This window comes from Bufo gargarizans, chromosome 4 (assembly GCF_014858855.1).
Source record: "Bufo gargarizans isolate SCDJY-AF-19 chromosome 4, ASM1485885v1, whole genome shotgun sequence".
NCBI lineage: Eukaryota > Metazoa > Chordata > Amphibia > Anura > Bufonidae > Bufo > Bufo gargarizans.
Window position 1 is genome coordinate 107,500,889 of NC_058083.1, and position 24,253 is coordinate 107,525,141.

General features: G+C 45.1%; 1 protein-coding gene across 4 annotated transcripts in view; it reads right to left on the bottom strand.

The window, feature by feature from the left end:
- Nucleotides 1–24,253, bottom strand: part of ATG16L1 (autophagy related 16 like 1) — a 59,071-nt gene that overhangs the window by 29,239 nt on the left and 5,579 nt on the right. For 3 of the 4 annotated variants that reach the window (XM_044289088.1, XM_044289087.1, XM_044289086.1), the window contains exons 2-7: nt 14,844–14,934; nt 9,363–9,468; nt 8,876–8,949; nt 7,910–8,161; nt 7,092–7,157; nt 1,882–1,965 (exon numbers count right to left, since the gene is read on the bottom strand). In XM_044289088.1, coding sequence (XP_044145023.1) covers nt 1,882–1,965; nt 7,092–7,157; nt 7,910–8,161; nt 8,876–8,949; nt 9,363–9,468; nt 14,844–14,934 — 673 coding nt within the window. The remainder of the gene's footprint in view (nt 1–1,881; nt 1,966–7,091; nt 7,158–7,909; nt 8,162–8,875; nt 8,950–9,362; nt 9,469–14,843; nt 14,935–24,253) is intronic. The other variant, XM_044289089.1, reaches the window with a different exon arrangement.

A 24,253-nucleotide genomic window follows, 5' to 3' on the forward strand; every position in this document is an offset into this window, starting at 1 on the left:
AGGAGTGCTTCCTTCCCAACAATCGTCTGCTCATCAGCGCAGTGTAAATGCGCCTTAAAGGGGTTCTCCGGGAATTTAAAAAAATGAAAATACTTAAAATGTTACTTTATGATAAATATATTCCCAAATACCTTTCATTAGTTATAATGGCTTGTTTTGTCTGGGGAGCAATCATTAGGAGAAATAAAATGGCCGCCATCCTATCAGTACACACAAAACCTGTCTTAATCACACAGGAGGACAAGTTACTGCACCACAATGAGCCATAGTGCTGCCTCACCCTCCTCCCTGCTCGTAAGGAATCATGATCCTGAATACAGGTGAATCTCTGTGGGAATGGAGAAGATGAGGAGACATGAGAGGAGGGTGAGGTGCGGCTAATGAGCAGCAGCACTTGGTTACAGTCTCCATTACCGCAGCCTGTCCTGTCCGTCCTCTCTCTATTAAGATCCCCAGAGATTCAGCTAAAGTTTTTAACAGCTGTATTCGGGATCATAATCCCTGACAAGTAGAGAGGAGGATGAGGCAGCTCTAGTGTTTCTCCTGATGATTGCTCCCCAGACAAAACAAGCCATTATAACTAATGAAAGGTATTCGGGAATATGTTTATAATAAAGTAATATTTAAGTATTTTAATGTTCTTAATTCCAGGAGAATCCCTTTAAGCCACACCTCAAGTAGCCACTTTTCTTTGAAGGGAACATTTTTTCCTTACAAAACAGGAGACCACCAGCTGCCGGCATACATATTAGACTGTTTGCAGATCCTGCCGAATTCAGGAAGTCCCCCCTAATGGGTATAGTTAGTTGAATAGTTAAAATTAGCTGAAAAAGTAATCTTGCAGCATGTCACCGAGTCATGTAAGATTACAAAAGTGGAGGACGGGAGTTTAGACCTCTGCCAAAATTGTCTAACTTGGGCTAGTGTCGCACTATTGCTAAAATGTTTTGGTAGAGGAACAGCCTGCCGGAGTCCATCATATCCAGCATAGTCAGTTACTACCTTTCACCGCTTGAGCCCTCTGACTATAATGAGACCCGGCAGGGATACATCCTGTTTCTGGCATTACTGCTGGGATTCAGCTGGACAAAACACTGCTTGCAGTGGTATTTGTCTGGCCGAATCTTGGTACTAATGCTGGATGCAATGAGCTCTACAGGAACAGCCTACCGGAACTAGAACTAGTGTGAAACTAGCCTTCTGGAGCATGAAAAGGTCATTAGCGGTGAGAGTCCCAACATGGGACATCTCTGCAGGGCCAGAAGTCACAATGCATGATGGGGAGGTTTCTATAAGGTTTGAGCTAAATGGCAGTATCGCGATACTACACCATAATATAATGAAAGTGAATGTGGTCGCCTTGAGTCCGGCAGGTTTGCTGTAGTATTGTGATACTGAGAACTTCGGCTGCGTGACAGGTCCTATGGGCAAAGTTGCTGTGTAGCTCTTCTCGCTGAATTTCAACTAACACTTCCTAATATTCCTAACTCCTCTTTGCCAGCCTGTGTTGGAAGACGCAAGGAGTGGTTTTTCCAGCTCCTTACATTTTTATAAGGCATGAACAAAACACGGTGGTTAATGAAGTGCTTGTTAAAGGGGCAAAAAGGGTTCAACACAAAAGCAGTGTGCAACGAGATTCCTTTAATCCAGTATCCATGGGATCTGATAGTTTGGGTTTATCAGACAGCTACAAAAAGTATTTAAAAAAAGATATAAATAAAAATAAAAAAAGGAAGAACAAATCATCTATGCTTACACTCTGGTCTCTGAATAATTTCCCATTATATCACAATTGGAGATAGTTGGATTTTGTGGATTAAAGGAATTTCATTGTACTCACCTATACACACACCAATTAACATATCCACAGAATTAACTTACCCAGACATTCGTCCAGAAACTGGAGGGGCCATGGCATCCCCGGAGGGATCTGCATTATCATTCAATACTTCAATATCATCATCCCTGCAGGAAGGGACAGACCACAAGCTGAGAAGCAGCCATGGAAATCCAAGCTTAACATAACAATAACCAAGCTCAGACTGTTCAATAAAAGATGGTGTTGGTGGAAGAGTAATGCTTCGTTTACACTGTCCAGTTGTCGGAGATTATCGGGAACAAATGTTCCTATGGATGTTCGCTCCCGATAATCCACCCATGTAAAGGTGCCGCAGATCACACAATGAACCAGCAAGACACTCATTCATCGGATGAAAGTTTGTTTGGACGCCTCAATCATTGTTTCTGGGCAGAATATCGTGATTTGCTGCCCAGAAACAATGACTTTGTATGAGGATGAGAAACGGCAGCAGCCAGGACTCATCCCCATACAGTGGGGGGGGGATCGTGGCATGTAAATGTAGCTCTTACCTCCACGGACGAGCAGACAAAGAAGGGTTCCTTTTCGATAATTATCCGTTTATTGGCGCAGTTAAAACCAGATAGCAACATATAAACAGGATTACTTTTTTTATTCTATTTTCTGAACATGATTATGGGGCCGGCCATCTTGTCTGAGCTGTTATTAACAACATTTATAAAATGGTTTTACGGCAGCCCCATGGGCCATAGACACAAGGGTCAGGAGGGGACCTTATTGACCACTATGGGAGAGTTTTCTAGGCATGTCCTGTGCAAGGAAGGAATAGATAAGATTTGACAATCACATATTGTGAATGGTGGATCCTGTCTTATCTGTCAGTCTAATCCTGCCTGTAATGATATCACCTCTATGTATAGATAAGCAGGTAACTGCAGTAAATTGATCTGCACAGACCAAGAAGTGGCGACTATTATTAGGCATAGTTGCCAGTGCAAAAACTGCAAGATTTTATGGTTTTTGTTTAACTATAGATATTAAGATAGAAAATGAAAAAGAACATAAATAATTCTCTAAAAATATATGTTTAACATAGAACACGATTTAAACAATAGGCCATTTTCTGATGACACATTCTATTTAAGGCCTATGAATACGAGCGAGTCCTGGCAGGATATAAGGTTAGCATTTTAGATAAGTATACATTAACCCCTTAGTGACCACCCATTTTTATGGCGGTAACTAAGGGGCCTTAGGCTGGGCTGCCCGCCGCATGTAAAGTGCTGACTAGGGCTGAAACGATTATTCGAATAACTCGATTAAATCGAGTCAAAAAATTCATCGATGCAGTTTCCCTGCATCGAGGAATCGTTCAGATCACGTGATCACGGAGCGGGAGTGAAATTAAGCGTCTCACTCACCGCTTCCGTGTCCTCCGGAGCCAGAGAGGCAGGACTGAGCGGCCGGCACAGCTGAGGGAGGAGGGAGGAGGAGGGAGTCTCTCCCTCCCCACTGTGCGCGGCTGCCGCTGAAGACCAAGTAGGAGGAGGAGGGGAGGGACTGAGGAGGAGGAGGAGGGGAGGGACTGTGGCCACTGCACCACCAATGAATGCGCCGGCCATATCCCACAGGGTCCCCCTCCTCCCCCCCATCATTGGTGGCAGTGTCCGTTCCGATCGGAGCCCCAGCAGTGTAATGCTGGGGCTCCGATCGGTTACCATGGCAGCCAGGACGCTGCTTAAGTCCTGGCTGCCATGGTATGTTAGTGAGCAGAGAGCAGCGCATTATACTCACGTGCGCTGTGGCCGGCGGTCGCTCCTTCTCATAGGTCTGTGCGGCGCATTGCTAATGCTTACAGCATTAGCAATCCGCCGCACAGACAGAAGAAGGAGCGACCGGCGGCCACAGCGCACGTGAGTATAATGCGCTGCTCTCTGCTCACTACTAACATACCATGGCAGCCAGGGCTTCAGTAGCGTGACTCCTGGCTGCCATGGTAACCGATCGGAGCCCCAGCATTACACTGCTGGGGCTCCGATCGGAACTGACACTGCCACCAATGATGGGGGGGAGGAGGGGGACCCTGTGGCCACTGCCACCAATGATTAATACTGGGGAGGGGGGGGTTGCGTTATCAGAGGCTGGGGGAGGCAGATCAGAGGCTGGGGGGAGGGGGGGGAGGCAGATCAGAGGCTGGGGGGAGGGGGGGAGGCAGATCAGAGGCTGGGGGGAGGGGGGGAGGCAGATCAGAGGCTGGGGGGAGGGGGGGAGGCAGATCAGAGGCTGGGGGGGGGAGGCAGATCAGAGGCTGGGGGGAGGGGGGCAGGCAGATCAGAGGCTGGGGGGGGAGGCAGATCAGAGGCTGGGGGGGGGGAGGCAGATCAGAGGCTGGGGGGGGGGGAGGCAGATCAGAGGCTGGGGGGGGGGAGGCAGATCAGAGGCTGGGGGGGGGAGGCAGATCAGAGGCTGGGGGGGGGAGGCAGATCAGAGGCTGGGGGGAGGCAGATCAGAGGCTGGGGGGGGGAGGCAGATCAGAGGCTGGGGGGGGGAGGCAGATCAGAGGCTGGGGGGGGAGGCAGATCAGAGGCTGGGGGGGAGGCAGATCAGAGGCTGGGGGGGAGGCAGATCAGAGGCTGGGGGGGGCAAGCAGATCAGAGGCTGGGGGGGGCAAGCAGATCAGAGGCTGGGGGCAAGCAGATCAGAGGCTGGGGGAGGCAGATGGAGAGAGAGTGGTTAATGGAGGCTGCAAGCACCACCTTGGCATGTATAAAGTTATTGGTTTAGAGAGGGGTTAATGAAGGCACCTCCAAGGTGCTTTCATTAACCTCTTCAGACCAATAACTTTATACATGCCTAATGCCAAGGTGCTTCCATTAACCCCTCCAAACCCAATGGGCATGTATAAAGTTATTGGTTTGGAGGGGTTAATGGAAGCACCTTGGCATTAGGCATGTATACAGTTATTAACCCCTTCAAACCAATAACTTTATACATACCTAATTACGTACGTTATTTTAAGTAGCTTTTTCTTATTAGATTACTCGATGAATCGAGAAATATAATCGATAGAATACTCGATTACAAAAATATTCGTTTACTGCAGCCCTAGTGCTGACAGAGGGATCGGACTTCCTCCGTCTCCCATCGGCACCCCGCAAATGCGGTTAAGGGATGCCGTTGTTTGTAAAGGCAGGCTGGGGTCTTATGAAGCCCCAAGCCTGCCTTGAGTAGTTTCGAGCAGGCTGTGCCTCTCTGGCGCAGCCTGCTGGTCAATGTCAGTATAGCATTGACATAAAAATGCAATGCACTATAGGGATAATGCATTGCATTTTAAAATCAATCTAAATATTGTCTGTTACAGTCCACTTGTGGGATTATTAAGTGGTAAAAAAAAAAAAGGAAAAAACCTTAAAGGGACACTGACAGCCCCAATTAGCATATTTAGGTATATATACACGTGAGTACAGGTCTTATAAAGTCTATTAAACTGATCTAAGTATCCCCCCTGTCCACCTTATAAGTACCAAAATATAAAGTTATATAACCTGCTTGTCCGGTCTCCAATCTGCCCCAGGTTAATGTATTATTTGTCTACACCAGTTTGTCGCACAGAGAAGTTGCAAATTTTGTTGCAAGTCCTGTTTTCCATAAAAATTTGCAACTTCCACTTTTTCACCACTTACAAAAAGTGTGTGTGTATCTGTGTGCAGGCTTTGGAAGGAGGGGGGCAGGCTGCATAAGTGTCACCAGCGGCCCTACACATTTACTAATGCCACACATTACAATCCAGCTCCCCGGCTAGAGTAGATTTCATTTTCTTACATACAGACCTTCTGAAGAGAGGCCAGTCCCAAGACAAATAGATATCATATTGGTGGGGCCTCGAAATCCAGCAACCCCTCAATCAGCTGTTTTCAGCCATCGGTGTTGGATACTAAACAGTGGATGAAGCTGGAGTCAGAAGCCTCATTAAAGCAGTACGCTGGCAAAGGGTCACTTCACAGTGGACAGAACCTTTCATTTCTAGTTCATTTAACTGTTTAGTTACTGGCTGCGAAAAAAACTGCTGATCAGTAGGGGTGCTGGGTGTCTTGACACCCACTGATATGCCAAGAAGGACCTTTCCTGGGGACAAGTCATCCATATCTAAACGCTGGACAACTCCTTTAAAGACTCAAATTTAACATCATGCCACGTTTGACAAATTTGGCGCAAAATAAATTGACTTTAAAGCTTTACATCATGATACATTTCCTATCTTATTTGTTGTATTTATAATAATTCTGGTACATTTGATTAGTTATAATGTGTACCATGGGATCATGGTTATCTGAAAGGTTCTTATGGTGACAGAACCCCCCTAAAACCTAACTTTAATAAAAAAATAAAAAAAAATATCGACCAAACTAAGGTCTAGTTCACACATCAGTGTTTGGTCAGTGATTTCCATCAGTGATTGGGAGCCAAAACCAGGATTGGAGCCCTCCACTGACATAAGGTATAAGAGAAAGATCTGCACCTGTTCTGTGTTTAGAGCCGCACCTGGTTTGGTCTCAAAATCCCTGATGGAAATCACTGACCAAATACTGAAGTCTGAACTAACAAAACTTGTATGCATATCAGCTTTTAATGGAGACTGACAGCCATATAATTCTTCAGGCTTCAGAGGTGGAGCCTTCTTTAACGGATCTCTTAATGGCCCTAAATAGGCTAGGGCCAAAAAGAAATCCAGTCCGGGGGTTAGGAGAAGTGATGTCATTTGATTGACAGGAGGATTTCTTGACACCAGAATCATGTTACCTAGTACATTAAGGGTGGAACAAAACATTGCTCCAGATTTGCCCCATTCATTGCAGAGGTGAAAATCAGCAGCATAAATTAACATGTAGTGGACTTAAAATCTGCGCTGCTGGTCAATTTACATAATTTGTTTGCAACATGTGGATGAGACAAAATTTCATTTGGTCCTAGCGATCATGTTATCACTAGGGGATGGGTAACTGAACAAGTGGCTGGCTCTTAGACACAGATCTGCTCTGCAGCAAAGGCCAGCAGCCTTGTACAAGGTCTCCGAGGTCTGTATTCTCCCTGTACCTGAGGCCAACCCATCAGCCCTAGTTACAGGTGAAATCAGCAATAACACAATGTAATGTTACATGTCCCCCTTTTGAGTCCTCTTTACATTTAGAAGGTATTAGGTAACACCCAGGAGTGTCAGTCAAGGAGAGTGAATGAAGCATTTAACACAGGAAGGCAAACTAATCATACTCACTGCTCTACAGACACTGGTTCCTTGGCTGCTTCAGCCAGTTCTTTCTGTAGTTTGGCCTGCCTCCTCCTAAAAAACAGCATAACAGGACAGGTTTACATCTACAAATTATCACACAAGCAAGAATCAGTAATGTAAGGGAAAAAACAAAAAAAACACAACACAATCAAAAAAGTTCTTTTCTGGGACCTCAAAGGAAAAACTTGGCCATACATCTTAGATAGCTTCAACCGAATGACTCGGATATGTTGAAATCCACTATGCCTAAATTCTTCTGTCACCCTTAATATCTGCTGTCATTTGTAGATGGACTGTAACATCTACTCAGTCATCTGCCTGGCCAAAAATGGGAGACATCGAAAAGAAACACCCTGGGTTCTCTGCAATATTACTACAAGACGGAGAGAACCCTACAGAAAACGCTGGAGGCAAGCTCATCTACTGTTCAGTCTTTTCCACAATTTCTAGGGTTAGAGTCCCTTGAAGGAACGTAGACATGTTAGGATATATGTAGGGAAGTTTGACCTTTCCAAAAGACATTACAGGTCAGACCATATCATGTATTATGGCATCATGGTATTACGGTCCAGGACTATTCACTTGGCTTCAATATCAGACAGCCCATGCACAAAAGAGTCACTGTTTCTGGAGACAAAAAAGGCAGATGATTTTTTTCAGACAACCCCTTTAACAAAGTCCATGAATTTACTTGCAGCCGAGGAAAGAGTAGGGGGTGGTGGGCAGAGCTTAGAGGGGAGAATCACTCCCTCAGCTGCACGACATTAAGAACTATGATGTAGAGAACACTGAAAGAACCTTACTTTGTGTCCTTCTCATTTTCAGCATTGAGCCGGTTGGCTTCCAGAGCTTTCTCTGCCATCCAGCGAGTGACCAGCTCCTGGTTATCCTCTGTAGTTTTCCGCAGCTTCTCTTCTAGTGCGTTAAAAGTGATCTGCAGAGCGTCGTATTCGTCCTTCAGGGTTTGGTTGATGCGCTCAAGTTCCTGCAGCTTATTCCGTAAATCCTGACACTCTGTCTGGAGTTCACCGATTGTGCGCTGATATTCCTCTATCCTGTAACATATCAGTCCCCAATGTTATCAGGATAGGGCAATCTCAAAATACTACATTTCACTACCAGAGAACACTATTCCCATCACAGACAATGGGGGCATATCGCTAGGATATGCCTCCATTGTCTGATAGGTGCGGGTCCCACCTCTGGGACCCGCACCTACAAGGAGAACAGAGGGTGTCCCCATTGTCTGTGATGGGAATATCCCTTTAAAGAATGCTTTACGTGTCCTATACATTAAAAGAACGTTTATATCATGCAAAACTAAGGCTACTTTCACACTAGCGTTTTGGCTGGATCGGGTAGGGTTCAGCAAAAAAAACTCTTCCGTTACTGATAATACAACCATCTGCATCCGTTATGAATGGATCCGGTTGTATTTAACATAGCCAAGACTGATCCGTCATGAACTCCATCGAAAGTCAGTGGGGGACGGATCCGTTTTCTATTGTGGCAGAGAAAATAGATCCTTTCCTATTGACTTGCATTGTGGGTCATGACGGATCTGTGTTGCTCCGCATCCCAGGACGCAAAGAAAACTGCAGCATTCTATGAATGATCTCCGTACTGGAAAATATTAACGATAGTGTAAAAGTAGCCTAATAAAGCATAAAAAAATAAAATAAAAAGTGGAATTAAAAAAGAAATATTTTTTTTTTAATGACACCTAATAAAAGAAGGCTGAAACGAGGACCAGAGAGGCTTGTACTCACGTTTCCTTGTTGGCTTGGATCTCTTTGTCCTTCTGCTGCATCTGGTTGTTCAGTTCTATCACTGTCTGAGCTAGCTGAGAGGGAGGGACGCAGATTTAATGACAGCAAGCCAAAAATGGATCGAAATGATAGCTGGAATGGTCATTGTCCCTGCAGCTACATACAACTCTCACAGTTAAGTCAAAATCTGCATTTACAGGGGTGACCGGCTGAAGCAGGAGACTACTACTCCACCACAGCAGACATGCTGGGAGCAGGAACAGTAATGGAGATTTGCTTTACTGCATAAAACATGACAAAAACCAACTCATGTAACGCATACACTGCTTCTGACAATACTGGATACACAGATTTCACCCATCCATCAATACTGGGCTTTTAAAAAGGTTCTTCATCATTATGAAAATCAATAATGAACTATGAATGGAAAATGAGTAAGAAAGACAAAACAAAAAAAGGTTTTATTCTTTAAAATCAGAACACTCACCTCGCCACGCTTTTTATGAAGATCAGTCAACTCCTCTTGGTGCTTTATCCTCATCTGAGCCATGTCCTGTAGCAGAGCCTCATGTCGCATCCCATCTGGTCCTGGGCTAAAAGAAGGACAACAGTTTTATAAAAAGTCTTAAAGAGTCCCTGTATTGCACACAATTTATTTTAATTAAAAAGGGGTTGTCTCACGTCAGCAAATTACATTTATCATGTAGAGAAAGTTACCACAAGGCACTTACTAATGTATTGCGATTGTCCATATTGCTTTCTTTGCTGGCTGGATTCATGTTCCCATCACATTAACCACTTTAACCCCGCTAGCTAAAACCCCCTTAATGACCAGGCCACTTTTTACACTTCGGCACTACACTACTTTCACCGTTTATTGCCCGGTCATGCAACTTACCACCCAAATGAATTTTACCTCCTTTTCTTCTCACTAATGGAGCTTTCATTTGGTGGTATTTTATTGCTGCTGACATTTTTACTTTTTTTTGTTATTAATCGAAATTTAACGATTTTTTTTGCAAAAAAAAAATGACATTTTTCACTTTCAGCTGTAAAATTTTGAAAAAAAAAACGACATCCATATATACATTTTTCGCTAAATTTATTGTTCTACATGTCTTTGATAAAAAAAAAAATGTTTGGGCGAAAAAATAAAATGGTTTGGGTAAAAGTTATAGCGTTTACAAACTATGGTACAAAAATGTGAATTTCCGCTTTTTGAAGCAGCTCTGACTTTCTGAGCACCTGTCATGTTTCCTGAGGTTCTGCAATGCCCAGACAGCACAAACACCCCACAAATGACCCCATTTCGGAAAGTAGACACCCTAAGGTATTCGCTGATGGGCATAGTGAGTTCATAGAACTTTTTATTTTTTTGTCACAAGTTAGCGGAAAATGATGATTTTTATTTTTTTTTCCCCTTACAAAGTCTCATATTCCACTAACTTGCGACAAAAAATAAAAAATTCTAGGAACTCGCCATGCCCCTCACGGAATACCTTGGGGTGTCTTCTTTCCAAAATGGGGTCACTTGTGGGGTAGTTATACTGCCCTAGCAATTTAGGGGCCCAAATGTGTGAGAAGTAGTTTGCAATCAAAATGTGTAAAAAATGACCTGTGAAATCCTAAAGGTGCTCTTTGGAATATGTGCCCCTTTGCCCACCTTGGCTGCAAAAAAGTGTCACACATCTGGTATCGCCGTACTCAGGAGAAGTTGGGGAATGTGTTTTGGGGTGTCATTTTACATATACCCATGCTGGGTGAGATAAATATCTTGGCAAAAGACAACTTTTCCCATTTTTTTATACAAAGTTGGCATTTGACCAAGATATTTATCTCACCTAGCATGGGTATATGTAAAATGACACCCCAAAACACATTGCCCAACTTCTCCTGAGTACGGCGATACCACATGTGTGACACTTTTTTGCAGCCTAGATGCGCAAAGCGGCCCAAATTCCTTTTAGGAGGGCATTTTTAGACATTTGGATCCCAGACTTCTTCTCACGCTTTCGGGCCCCTAACATGCCAGGGCAGTATAAATACCCCACATGTGACCCCATTTTGGAAAGAAGACACCCCAAGGTATTCCGTGAGGGGCATGGCAAGTTCCTAGAATTTTTTTTTTTTTGGCACAAGTTAGCGGATTTTTTATTTATTTTCTCACAAAGTCTCCCTTTCCGCTAACTTGGGACAAAAATTTAAATCTTTCATGGACTCAAAATGCCCCTCACGGAATACCTTGGGGTGTCTTCTTTCCGAAATGGGGTCACATGTCGGGTATTTATACTGCCCTGGCATTTTAGGGCCCTAAAGCGTGAGAAGAAGTCTGGAATATAAATGTCTAAAAAATTTTACGCATTTGGATTCCGTGAGGGGTATGGCGAGTTCATGTTAGATTATTTTTTTTGACACAAGTTAGTGGAATATGAGACTTAGTAAGAAAAAACAAAAACAAACAAAAAATTTCCGCTAACTTGGGCCCAAAAAAATGTCTGAATGGAGCCTTACAGGGGGAGGTGATCAATGACAGGGGGGTGATCACCCATATAGACTCCCTGATCACCCCCCTGTCATTGATCACCCCCCTGTAAGGCTCCATTCAGACGTCCGTATGATTTTTACGGATCCACTGATACATGGATCGGATCCTCAAAACACATGCGGACCTCTGAATGGAGCCTTACAGGGGGGTGATCAATGACAGGGGGGTGATCAATGACAGGGGGGTGATCAGGAAGTCTATATGCGTGATCACCCCCTTGTCATTGATCACCCCCCTGTAAGGCTCCATTCAGAGGTCCGCATGTGTTTTGCGGATCCGATCCATGTATCCGTGGATCCGTAAAAATCATACGGACCTCTGAATGGAGCCTTACAGGGGGGTGATCAATGACAGGGGGGTGATCAGTGGTTCATAAAGGGTTAATAAGTGACCGGGGGGGGGGGGGGGGTGTAGTGTAGTGTAGTGTTTTGTGGTACTTTACAGGGCTGCCTGTGTCCTCTGGTGGTCGATCCAAACAAAAGGGACCACCAGAGGACCAGGTAGCAGGTATATTAGACGCTGTTATCAAAACAGCGTCTAATATACCTGTTAGGGGTTAAAAAAAAAAATCACATCTCCAGCCTGCCAGCGAGCGATCGCCGCTGGCAGGCTGGAGATCCACTCGCTTACCTTCCGTTCCTGTGAGCGCGCATGCCTGTGTGCGCGCGTTCACAGGAAATCTCGGCTATCGCGAGATGACGCACGGATGCGTCTAGGAGGAGTAGATCAACCACCTTCCGGACGTTAGGCGGTCCGGAGGTGGTTAAACACTGCTCGTTTCCATGGTTATGACCACCATGCAATCCATCAGTGTGGTCATGCTTGCACACTATAGGAAAAGGACACCAGCCTCTCTAATGTCTGGGGCCGTGGGAGCTCACATAGGCCGATGCTTTTTCCTATACTGTAAAAGCACGGCCACAACTGCTGGATTGCAGGGTGGTCATAACCATGGAAACGCGCAGTGTATAATGTGATGGAAAAATGAATCTAGCCAGCAAAGGAGGCAATGTGGAAAAACATTTACTAGAGAATGATGTAAATAGCAAGTTTAAAGGGACACTGACAGGCCCAAAAAGCATATTTAGGGGTATATATGACAGTATAGGTCTTATAAAGGGTATTAGAATCATCTAAGTATCCCCCCTGTCCACCTCATAAATACAGTAATCTGAAGTTTTATAACCTGCTTTCCTGGTGTTCAATCTGCCCAAGGGGCGGTGCTTCATATCAACTTGCGCCCAGCCAGCCTCGGCACAACTGCCGTTTGAAACGCCGCCCAGCTCATCAATATTCACTGAGCTGGGCGGCTACTCTGAAGCGCTGTACTAGTGTCCCCGGCCATCTTCAGCGCAGGCGCCCGACACCCTCATCTGGCCGGGATCGAATCGCGCGTCTGCTTTATGCGCCCTCACTGGCCTGGATCGCATTGCGCGTCTGCTTTATGCGCATGCGCCGGGCACAGCAGCGCCCCGCATGCGCATAAAGCAGACGCACGATGCGATCCCGGCCAGTGAGGGTGCCGGGCGCATGCGCTGAAGATGGCCGGGGACACTAGTACAGCGCTTCAGAGTAGCCGCCCAGCTCAGTGAATATTGATGAGCTGGGCGGCGCTTCAAACGGCAGTTGTGCCGAGGCTGGCTGGGCGCAAGTTGATATGAAGCACCGCCCCTTGGGCAGATTGAACACCAGGAAAGCAGGTTATAAAACTTCAGATTACTGTATTTATGAGGTGGACAGGGGGGATACTTAGATGATTCTAATACCCTTTATAAGACCTATACTGTCATATATACCCCTAAATATGCTTTTTGGGCCTGTCAGTGTCCCTTTAAAAAAAATCTGCCTACATCCACATGAAAAACAAACAAACAACTGTAGAGTCACTAGGCATCTCACTTCCACCCACTTGTCAGTCAAGATCCGTCCTTAGTAACAGAGACTGCAAAGAGGAAGTGGAGGCGTGACAGAGCTAGCTGAGATTGTGAGCCTGATAAAAACTGCTTCTACACCACTTCTGAAGATCACAGGAGCCTCCTGTGTGTCTTCAAAGTGTGATCTCCCCCTCCTTAACTGTTCTGTGACCCCTGAGCTGAAAACATACATAACGGGAAGTAAGGGAATGGAAGCCACAGCAATACAGTGCTGGCAAATTCCACAGAAAGGCTACTGCTTCTGAGAGAAATGCATCTAGCTAAGCCGCTGAAGAGAGGAAGAATTAGGCTGAAAAAAGACATTAAGGAAGCCCCCTCTTCACAGTTAGGGATAGGACTGGTCTATTAGGGGCCAGCTGTTCCATTACGCAAAATACGGAATGCACACGGACTTCATACGTCTTTTTTGCGGACTGCAAAATCCATACGTTTTTTTTTTTTTTACTCATGTACGCTTTAAGACGGCCATACATTTGGATTGCCGTCGCTGGATGCTTGTTCTGCCTACGGCTATTCTGCCAAACTGCCCCCCAATTCACATTGCAGCTCAGCCAGCATCCATCGGGAGAGGGGAATATGTCACTACTAGATAATGGAACCAGGGCGCTGTCTCGGTATGCTCAATTTTGTAACCATTTTCTTATTTTTTGCTCCAGTGAATTTAAAAATAAAAAGCTAAGTTTAGCATGCACAGCTTCTATGTAGGCCTATGGATTTCCAAGGAAACAGACAGCAAACAAACTTTGTGTAGTCGGACCCTGCAGCTTCTTAGTAGGGGGTCAGAAGGGAGTATGGCTGCAGGATCCGACTACACAGTTAATTTGCCTCCATTCCAACCACTGTTCAAATATTTTTCACTAGGGGGAAGATAAATGCGTTGCAACATGTGTTTTTTCTAACGTGATAGCTGAGTGAATGCTGCAATTGTAGAGTTTACTTAAAGGGGTTTTACCATCTCAGACAATGGGGGCATATCGCTAGGATATGCCCCAATTGTCTGATAGGTGCGAGTCCCAGAAGTGGGACAGAGAACTGAGCGCGGAGAGCTGTGGTTGGAGGACCCAGGATTTACCGGGGTCCGTCCACCAAACGTTGTTCCCCACTGTAGTAAATAGGAGCATACCACGTGGCCCCTGCTCCCATTCATTTCTATGGGGCAGACGGAAATAGGGGTCGGCTATTTTCGGTGGCCCCATAGAAATGAATGGAGGGAGGCTGCGCATGCGCAGTGTGCCCTCAGTTCATTTCCCCGCTCCGTTCTCGTAGTAGCTGCGGGACCCGCACCTATCAGACAACGGGGGCATATCCTAGCGATAAGCCCCCATTGTCTGAAATGGTAAAACACCTTTAAGGGAGAAAATGTAAAAGAAAGCCTACAATTTGCCATAAACGGCGACTTCATTTTGAGTGCTCCCAAATCATTTTATTGCCATAACCATTAATAACCGTCTTCCGGCCGTATTGTTAATTATTAGACTCTTTATGGTACCTGATGTCATGGCGGCTCTGATCGTACTTGTCCGTTTGCAGCTTGTCAGCCAATACAGATTGAAAGTCAGACTTTTCAAGCAACTTGTTATCTGTTGAGAGAATGCAAAAGCAATTAGCAGAATAGGAATCCGCTGCGCCCGAGGGATCATGGAAGCAGAAAGAGGCAGCTCAGTGCCCTTGACCTGTGCTGCCAGGAGAAGTCAATAGCATCCACAACACACAGCGGTGGAGCAGATGCTCACATAGCAAACGCTTCCCTCTGGAAAGAACACTGACATTTTTGGTATTTGGATGATATTTTTCAGCAATTAAGCATATTTTACGTGTAAAGCCGAGCTGTTTTGCAGACAAGTTATATTTGTCCGCTCCAAAGAGAACAATGCACTGTTCCTTAAAAACCAGGAGATGAGCATGGTAATAATATAAAGGCGGCATTCGGAAAATCCCCAGAACCTTTAACCATTTTCACATTTTGTTATCTTGTAGCCAAAAGGTCACACTACATTTTTTCCAGAAGAGTAAAAAAAACATTATGGAGGAGTATTTTTACCCGAGGAGGCTTACGAAAATTGCAGTAGCTCAGACACATGATATATAGGCCTATACTTGCTCACATCTGCGTTGGAGGCTGTGTTTGGAGCCTCTGTCAAGACGACCAGATAAAAAAGCCTTGTAGGCAGCACTTTTTTGTCTGGTAAAAAGACAGGATCCCAAACGGAAACTGAACGGACTCCTGCATAGTCGGTGGAGTCTGTTCAGCTTCTTCCCTCGCCGGAACAGCCTGCTGAACCCCGCTACCGCAAGTGTGAAAGTAGCCCGACTCAGGATTTAGTTAAAGCCCGTTTGGCAGCGATTACAGCCTTCAGTCTTCTTGGGAATGAAGTCAAGGTTTGCACACCTGGATCTGGGGATTTTCTGCCATTTTTCTCTGCAGATCCTCTCAAGCTCCATCAGGTTGGATGGGGACCATCAGTAGACAGCCATTTTCAGGTCTGTCCAGAGATGTTCAATTGGGTACAAGTCAGGGCTCTGGCTGGGTCACTCAAGGGCATTCAGAGTTGTCCTTAAGCCATTACTGTGTTATCTTAGCTGTGTGCCTAGGGTCATTGTCCTGTGGGAAGATGAACCTTTAGCCCAGTCTGAGATCCAGAGCACTCCAGATCAGGTTTTCATTAGGAATTTCTCTGTACTTTGCTGCATTCAGCTTCCCCCCACCCCTGGTCTCCCTTTCCCAGCTACTGAAGAACACCCTCACATAATGATGCTTCCACCACCAAACTTCACTGTAGGGATGGAATTGGACAGGTGATTAGCATTGCTGCTTTCCTCCAGACATAACACTTACAAATAAAGCCAACAGTTCAGTCTTGGTATCATCAGACCACAGAATCTTGTTTCTCACAATCCGAGAGTCCTATAGGTGCTTTTTTGCAAACTTTCATGTGTATTTTACTAAGGGGCGGCTTCTCTCTGGCCACTGTGCCCTAAAGCCCAGACTGGTGGAGTTCTTCAGTGATAGTTCACCTTCTGGAGGTTTTTTCCATCTGCACACAGGATCTATGTAGCTCAACTGGAAAAACCATTGGGTTCTTGGTCACCTCTCTTACCAAGGTCCTTCACCCCAATTACTTATAGTTTGGAGGAGTAGCCATTAGGGATCGACCGATATTGATTTTTTAGGGCCGATACCGATAATTTGTGAACTTTCAGGCCGATAGCCGATAATTTATACCGATATTCTGGGAATTTTCATTTTTAAAAAATAAATAAAAAATTCCCACAAATCTGCTGAAAATTAATGTTTATTGTTAATGTGTATTTTTTTTTGTAAATCTTTCTTTTTCATTTATATTTAATATTTTGGTGTTTTTATTATTTTTTTGTAACTTTTTTTTTTAACTAACCCTTGTCCTATTCACCCTGATAGAGCTCTATCAGGGTGAATAGGAGCTCACACTGTCCCTGCTGCTGTGTGCTCTGTGCACACAGCAGCATGGAGCTTATCATGGCAGCCAGGGCTTCAATAGCGTCCTGGCTGCCATGGTAACCGATCGGAGCCCCAGCATTACACTGCTGGGGCTCCGATCGGAGGAGCAAGGGAGAGGGGATCCTGTGGAGGGGCGCACTGCGACTGGGGTGGGGGGGGGAGGCGCACCACTGCTTAATACTGGGGGGGAGGGGGGCGCACTGCGCCACCAATGCTTAATACTGGGGGAGCTTGGGGGGGGAGGCGCACTGCGCCACCAATGCTTAATACTGGGGGGGGGGGGGGGCGCACTGCGCCACCAATGTCTGATACGGGGGGGCGCACTGCGCCACCAATGAAGCTTAATCTCACATTTATTCATATACAGGAGGCGGGAGCTGGCTGCAGAATCACATAGCCGGCTCCCGACCTCTATGAGCAGTAGCTGCGATCCGCGGCACCTGAGGAGTTAACTACCGCAGATCGCAGCTACAGCTCAGAGGCCGGGAGCCGGCTATGCGATTCTGCAGCTCCCGCCTCCTGTATATGAATGAATGATAGATTAATCTTCATTGGTGGAGCAGTGGCCATAGCTCCTCCCCTCCTCCTGTCCCCTGTCCTTACATTGGCGGCAGCGGCAGCAGCAGCAGCACAGGGGGAGGAGACACTGCTCCTTCTCCCCTGTGCTGCTGCTGAGGGAACACGGAGAGCGCTGTCAGCAGCGCGATCTGTGTTCCCCATACACTATCGGAATATCGGCAAAATAGATGCCGATACCGATAGTGTTCAAAATCCTGAATATCGGCCGATAATATCGGTAAATCCGATAATCGGTCGATCCCTAGTAGCCATCTCTAGGAGGAGTCCTGGTTGTTCCAAATTTCTTCCATTTAAGAATTATGGAGGCCACGTTTCTCTTGGAAACTGTCAGTGCAGCAGAGGAAAAAAATAAAATAAAAAATAAATAAATAAAAATTGTGCCCTTTTCCAGATCTGCCTCTCTACACAATCATGTATCTGAGCTCTACAGGCAGTTCTTTCTTCCTCATGGCTTGGTTTTTGCTCGATATGCATTGACAGCTGCGAGACATTATATAGACAGGGCTGTGTCTTTCCAAATCATGTCTAATCACCTGAATTTACCACAGGTGGGCTCTAATTAAGGTGTAGAAACATCTCAAAGATGATCAAGAGAAATGGGAGGCACAAGAGCAAAATTTCCAGTGTCTTAACAAAGGGTCTGAATACTTAAAGGGGTTGTCCAAATTATGAAAAAATATATAGCACTGTAAATCTGATAGGCAGCAATATATAACTAAGCTTAGCAAGTTTTAGGAATATATATATATATTTCCCCCTCGATTCTCTTCTGGACCTTTATCTGCAACAACAACAACCTCTGAGGTTTTCCTCATGAATATTTGTGCCCCTCCCCCTGCTCTGCAAAGGGATTGAACACAAGCACTGCCCTGAGTGACATCTGACTGCTGGAGACTCAGCAGCATGTTGTATGTGTAGGACTACAAGTCCCAGCTGTACAATGGCACTGCTGATACACACAGGATCTTCCCCCTACCTGTTCTTGTGCAATGCTTGGCAGAACTCCTGTCAGCTCCTGTGCCCAGCATTTGTGTCCTCACTACGTGCAGCTACTCAGTAAAGCCTTCAGCCTGTGCTACTGAAGGGGTTAACGTTTTTTCTAAGGCCCCTTTCACACGAGCGAGTATTCCGCGCGGGTGCGATGCGCGAGTTGAACGCATTGCACCCGCACAGAATCCTGACCCATTCATTTCTATGGGGCTGTTCACATGAGCGGTGATTTTCACGCATCACTTATGCGTTGCGTAAAAAAAAAAAAAAAAAAAAAAAATCGCAGCATGCTCCTCTTTGTGCGTTGCGGTGCGATAATACACGCAACGCAGGCCCCATAGAAGTGAATGGGGTTGCGTGAAAATCGCAAGCAAGTGCGGATGCGGTGCGATTTTCACGCATGGGTTCTAGGTGACAGTCTATTCACTGTATTATTTTCCCTTATAACATGGTTATAAGGGAAAATAATAGCATTCTGACTACAGAATGCATAGTACAATAGTGCTGGAAGGGTTAAAAAAAAATAAAAAAAAAAAGTTAACTCACCTTCTCCTCTTGTTCGCGTAGTTCGTTCCCGGTCTGTTCTTTGCTAGCTGTGGGCGTGGGCTAAAGGACCTGTGGTGATGTCAGATCACGGTCATGGTGATGGACCATGTGATTGGAGAATGTGATCTGACATCACCACAGGTCATTTAGCCCACAGCTAGCAAATAACAGACCAGGAACGAACTACGCGAACAAGAGGAGAAGGTGAGTTAACTTTTTTTATTTTTTTTTAACCCTTCCAGCACTATTGTACTATGCATTCTGTAGTCAGAATGCTATTATTTTCCCTTATAACCACGTTATAAGGGAAAATAATACAATCTTCAGAACATCAATCCCAAGCCCGAACTTCTGTGAAGAAGTTCGGGTTTGGGTACCAAAGATGCGCGATTTTTCTCACGCGAGTGCAACGCATGACAATGTTTTGCACTCGCGTGGAAAAAAAATCAGGCATTTTCCCGCAACGCACCCGCCTCTTATACGGGCAAAAAAAACATGACGCCCGTGTGAAAGAGGCCTAAAGAAGCCAGGGAGAGAGCAGACGGCAGCAGCCAGTGCAGGGACCTCTCTTGTACAGACATTGCATTGCATGGACGGATCTGTCTCTCCGCTTGTCATGCGGACAGACGGATCCGTCTTGTATATCTTTTCCAATCTTTTTCGGTCTGCGCATGCGCAGGCCGGATCCGGCATTCCGGTATTTTGAATGCCGGATCCGGCACGAATACATTCCTATGGGAAAAAATGCCGGATCCGGCATGTCTTCAGTTTTTTTCACTGGAGATAAAACCGTAGTATGCTGCGGTTTTATCTTTTGCCTGATCAGTGAAAACTACAGAACTGAAGACATCCTGAACGGATTACTCACCATTCAGAATGCATGGGGATAAAACTGATCAGTTATTTTCCGGTATAGAGCCCCTGTGATGGAACTCTATGCCGGAAAAGAAAAACGCAAGTGTGAAAGTAGCCTTACTTGTGTGACCAGAGAAGAGTCATATTTTCAAGCTCCGACTCATCTCAGGGTAATTTGCATATGCATCAAACCGGGTTTTTATACACAATAAAAGCACACAGAGCTATGGGGACTGGATATTGCGGATGTGCTAGCGGCCATCTAGCAACCCATGTCCTCAGCTCTATACCCAAAATCCAGGTGACAGGTTCCCTTTAAAGAGGACCTGTCACTAGAGATGAGCAAATTTCATATTTTGTTCACACTTCGTTTACTGGTAAAAGGTGAATTGCGCTATGGATTTCGTTACCACGGACCATAACACAATTTAATAACGGAATGCCTTTAGAGACATTCCGTCATAATAGAAGTCTAAGGGCTGCAAAACGGATCCGTCCCGTTTCCGTTATGCAGGGGAGTCCTCTACAGGCAGTCATAGAATTGCATTATGGTCCATGGTAACGGAAGGAATCCATAGCGCAATTCACCTTTTACCAGTAAACGAAGCGTAAACAAAATGTTAAAATATGAAATTTGCTTATCTTTACCTGTTACCACTAATACAGTGCAACCTGCAGGGAGTATGTTATAGAGCAGATTGATATATACTTTTATGGGGAAAGATTCAGTAAAATGTGTAATTTACAGATTTATCCCTCTGCTTCTTCTAACTTAAAAGGGGATGTCCCACCCAAAAAATTCTACAGTTTTCAAACCAGCACCTGGATCTGAATATTTCTGTAATTGCATGTAGTTAAAAGGTTAGTACAGCCAGTGAATTAATCAATAAAATGTATTTGTATAGCGCCACCTGCTGTTTGTTTTGTTTCTTATTTCTCTGTCCACCTTATGCCGCATTCACACATCAGTGTTCGGTCAGTGATTTCCATCAGTGATTTTGAGCCAAAACCAGGTGGCTCTAAACACAGAACAGGTGCAGATCTTTCCCTTATGCCTGTGTAGCCTACACTCCTGAATTTGGTCATAATCACTGAAATGTGAATGAGGCTTTACTGAGGTGGACGCACATGCTCTGTTCCGTCCTTCAGCTGCCTCCTGAGCTGTGATACCAAGAGAACTGCAGCAGAAAGGACACACCCCTTGAGCTTCAATGTGAAATAAATCTAGCAGAGCAATTGAAGCAATGAACGGGGAGATGTCTGGATCCATGTGAGGTGCGGGCAGGTTCTAGCTTTACATAAATCTGTGATTTTAGTGATTTATGTATTCTTATATTATCATCCACACACCTGAAGTGGATGGAGCAGAATGCCAGAAGAGAGAGTCGCTGCGCCATTCATTTCTATAAATTTCTTATAGTATTAAACAAAATAATATAAAAAAAAATAAAAAAAACACAAGAGCTAGAAAAAAACTGCAGCTCATCTAGTGTCACAGAAAGGGTTTGTGGCGAGAACAGCTTGTATATAGGAAACGAGGTACAGGTGGTAAAAACCAACAAGGAAGCCATGTACGTGTTCACATAAGAGCATTTGCCCGTCTACACCGGACAAAGTCAGCTCACTGGCACAATGTTACTCTCTGCAGGAGAAACAGAATATAGAGCAATAGAAGACTATGCAAGAACTGCTATTAGCGGTAGGATACATCCAAGACAAAGGGTCAACTATCCTGAGATCAACTCTACATCAATGCTTATAGCCCGCTAGATCCTGTGCCATTAGAGGAGCGTTTCACCCGTTGTTACATTCTGACATAATAACAGCCATTACTATCTCTTGGGTTAGGAAAATCCATTGCCTGACTATTCCAAGGTTGGTACTACACTGCCTGATCGTCGAATGCCAATGGATGAGAATGCACCCATCGGCACTCGTTTGCACTGGCCCGATTACACAGGGAGGAGGAACAATTACTGCTGCAGTTGTTCCTCCTTCATCCTCTTTTATTCCCTGATTACACAGCAGACATCTTTCATCCTGATCAGCCGACAAATGAGCGTTTATCGGCTACCCAGTTATCCGGATCAAGCGTTTATATGAACCCTCATTTCAAATAACGGACCCAAAATTATGTGGTGTAATAGGGCCTTTACTGTAAAGAACCATTTCTTGTACTGATGTCTAAATTGCCTTTCCTGGTCTGTATTTTTTTGTAAAGTCATTGGAATAATGAGGATTACTTACTGGTAACTTGATTTTCCAGAGCCCATGACAGCACCACAAGAGAGAGGATCCACACCCACAGACAGGAAGCCTGCAGAATAAAAGGGCGGACACTGTCCTCCCAATTCAGTGTGATATCCAAGCATCGGAGGAAGGCTGTCAACATAACGTTAGATAGTCAAAAAGGATTTCCGTTTAACCAGTTTTTTTTTGGGCTACACCCATGTGAATACAAGACAACCAGAAAAAAAACCAGCAGGGAAGGAACCTAAGGGTGCTGTCATAGGCTCCGGAATATCAAATTACCGGTAAGTAATCATCTTTTTTCCCTTCACCCATGACAGCACCACAAGAGAATTACCAGAGGAATTTTCAGGGTGGGAGAGTAGAAAGAAGCACCTGTTCCCCAAAGGAAGATCCTGAAGGAGAGGAGTTCAAATCAAGACGACCGTGTTTAAAAAAGGGTTGAAGGAGAAGACCAGGTGGCTGCTCTGCAAATATCCTCTATGGGAACCGAGGATCTTTCCGCCCAGGAGGTAGCCACTGCCCTGGTAGAGTGTGCCTTAAGACCAATTTGAGGAGATAACCCAGAAGATAGATAAGACAAGGAAATAGCCGAAACAATCCACCTATCAATAGAACTTTTAGAGGCTGCATTACCCTAATTCACTCCTTGAAAGAGTATAAAGAGTGAAGATCTGCGCCAATTTTTAGTGCGACATAGTTAATCAAAGCCCTTCTGACATCTAGGCAGTGAAGGGATCTCTCTTCTTCTGGCCCAGGATTCTTAAACCAGGGTAGGAAGAATAATTTCTTGGGACCTATGAAATTTAGAAACGTCTTTTGGAAGAAAAGCCGGATCTGGACGTATCAAAACCTTGTCCTCTAAAATTGTGGTATAAGGAGGATTGATAAAAATGGCCTGAATCTCATTAATCCTGCGAGCAGATGTTAAAGCTATTAGAGTGAGACATTTAAATAGAGTTGGTCTCCATAGGTTCAAATGGGGGACAAGTTAGGGCCTTTAAAACCAGGTTTAAATCCCAAAGGAGGAGGTCTAACCGAAGCTGTCTATCGAATCTGTCTATCGCTCTACAGAACCTTGATACCCATGGGCATCCTGCAATGTCCTGATTAAACAGGACCAACAGAGCTGAGACATGCACTTTTAAAGTATTACCTACTAGTCCCAGATCTAGTCCCTTCTAAGGAAACTCCAATATTAGATGGATGGGAGCAGAAGATGGAATATTATTGATCTGTATATGCCCAAACATTTCTGCCACACTCTAGCATAGATGGCTACCGTTACTTTTTTCTACTCTTAAGAAAAGTTGAGATCAAGGCATCGGAGAATCCTTTCTTCTCTAACAGTTACCTTTCAAGTTCCAGACAGTTAGGTGGAGATGTTTTATGTCTGGATGAAACACTGGACCCTGACTTAACAGATCCAAGATCTCTAGAAGGAACCACGGATCAGAGATTGACATGATCCGGAGCCACATGAACCAAGAACTTCTCGGCCAAAATGGAGCAATGAGGATAACCCTCGCCCCGTCTTACGTGATTTTCCATAATACACGAGGAATCAAGGGAAGAGGAGGAAAGACGTAGGCCAGGGGAAATTTCCATTTCTGTACCAGGGCATCTTTCCCACAAGGGGATCCTGGTGGATCTAGGGAGAAATTTTTTAGAACTTTCTTGTTTTGGTAGGTAGCAAAAAGATCTATGTCTGGCTGTCCCCAGAGGGCAGTTATCTTCTTGAAAATGGATTGGTCTAGAGTCCATTCTCCCTGAATGAGAGGGTGACTAAGTAGACAGTCCGCCTGTCTGTTTTTCCACACCCCTGATATGTACAGCCGATATCGATGTGCATTCTTTTTCTGCTAGTAAGAGGATTGTCTGGGCTTCCTGCATTAGAGTTCTACACCTTGTGGCCCCATGTTTGTTTAGGTACGAGACTACTGTCCTTTTGCCAGTCATAAATCTTAGATTTTTTTACTCTTCTTGGAAGAACAGAACTCCCCGCTAGGCGTACAGCCGTTAGTTCCTTCAATTTGGAGGACCCCCTTTATTGGATACTCCCCCAATGACCCTGAAGGGAGATCTCGTGAATGTGAGCCCCCTATCCCCAGGGACTCGCATCCATAGTTAGGCAAACCAGGTCTTTCAGTCGTTTTTCTACCAGCAAGACAGGAATTCCTACTGGAGGCCCCTTAAGTGGA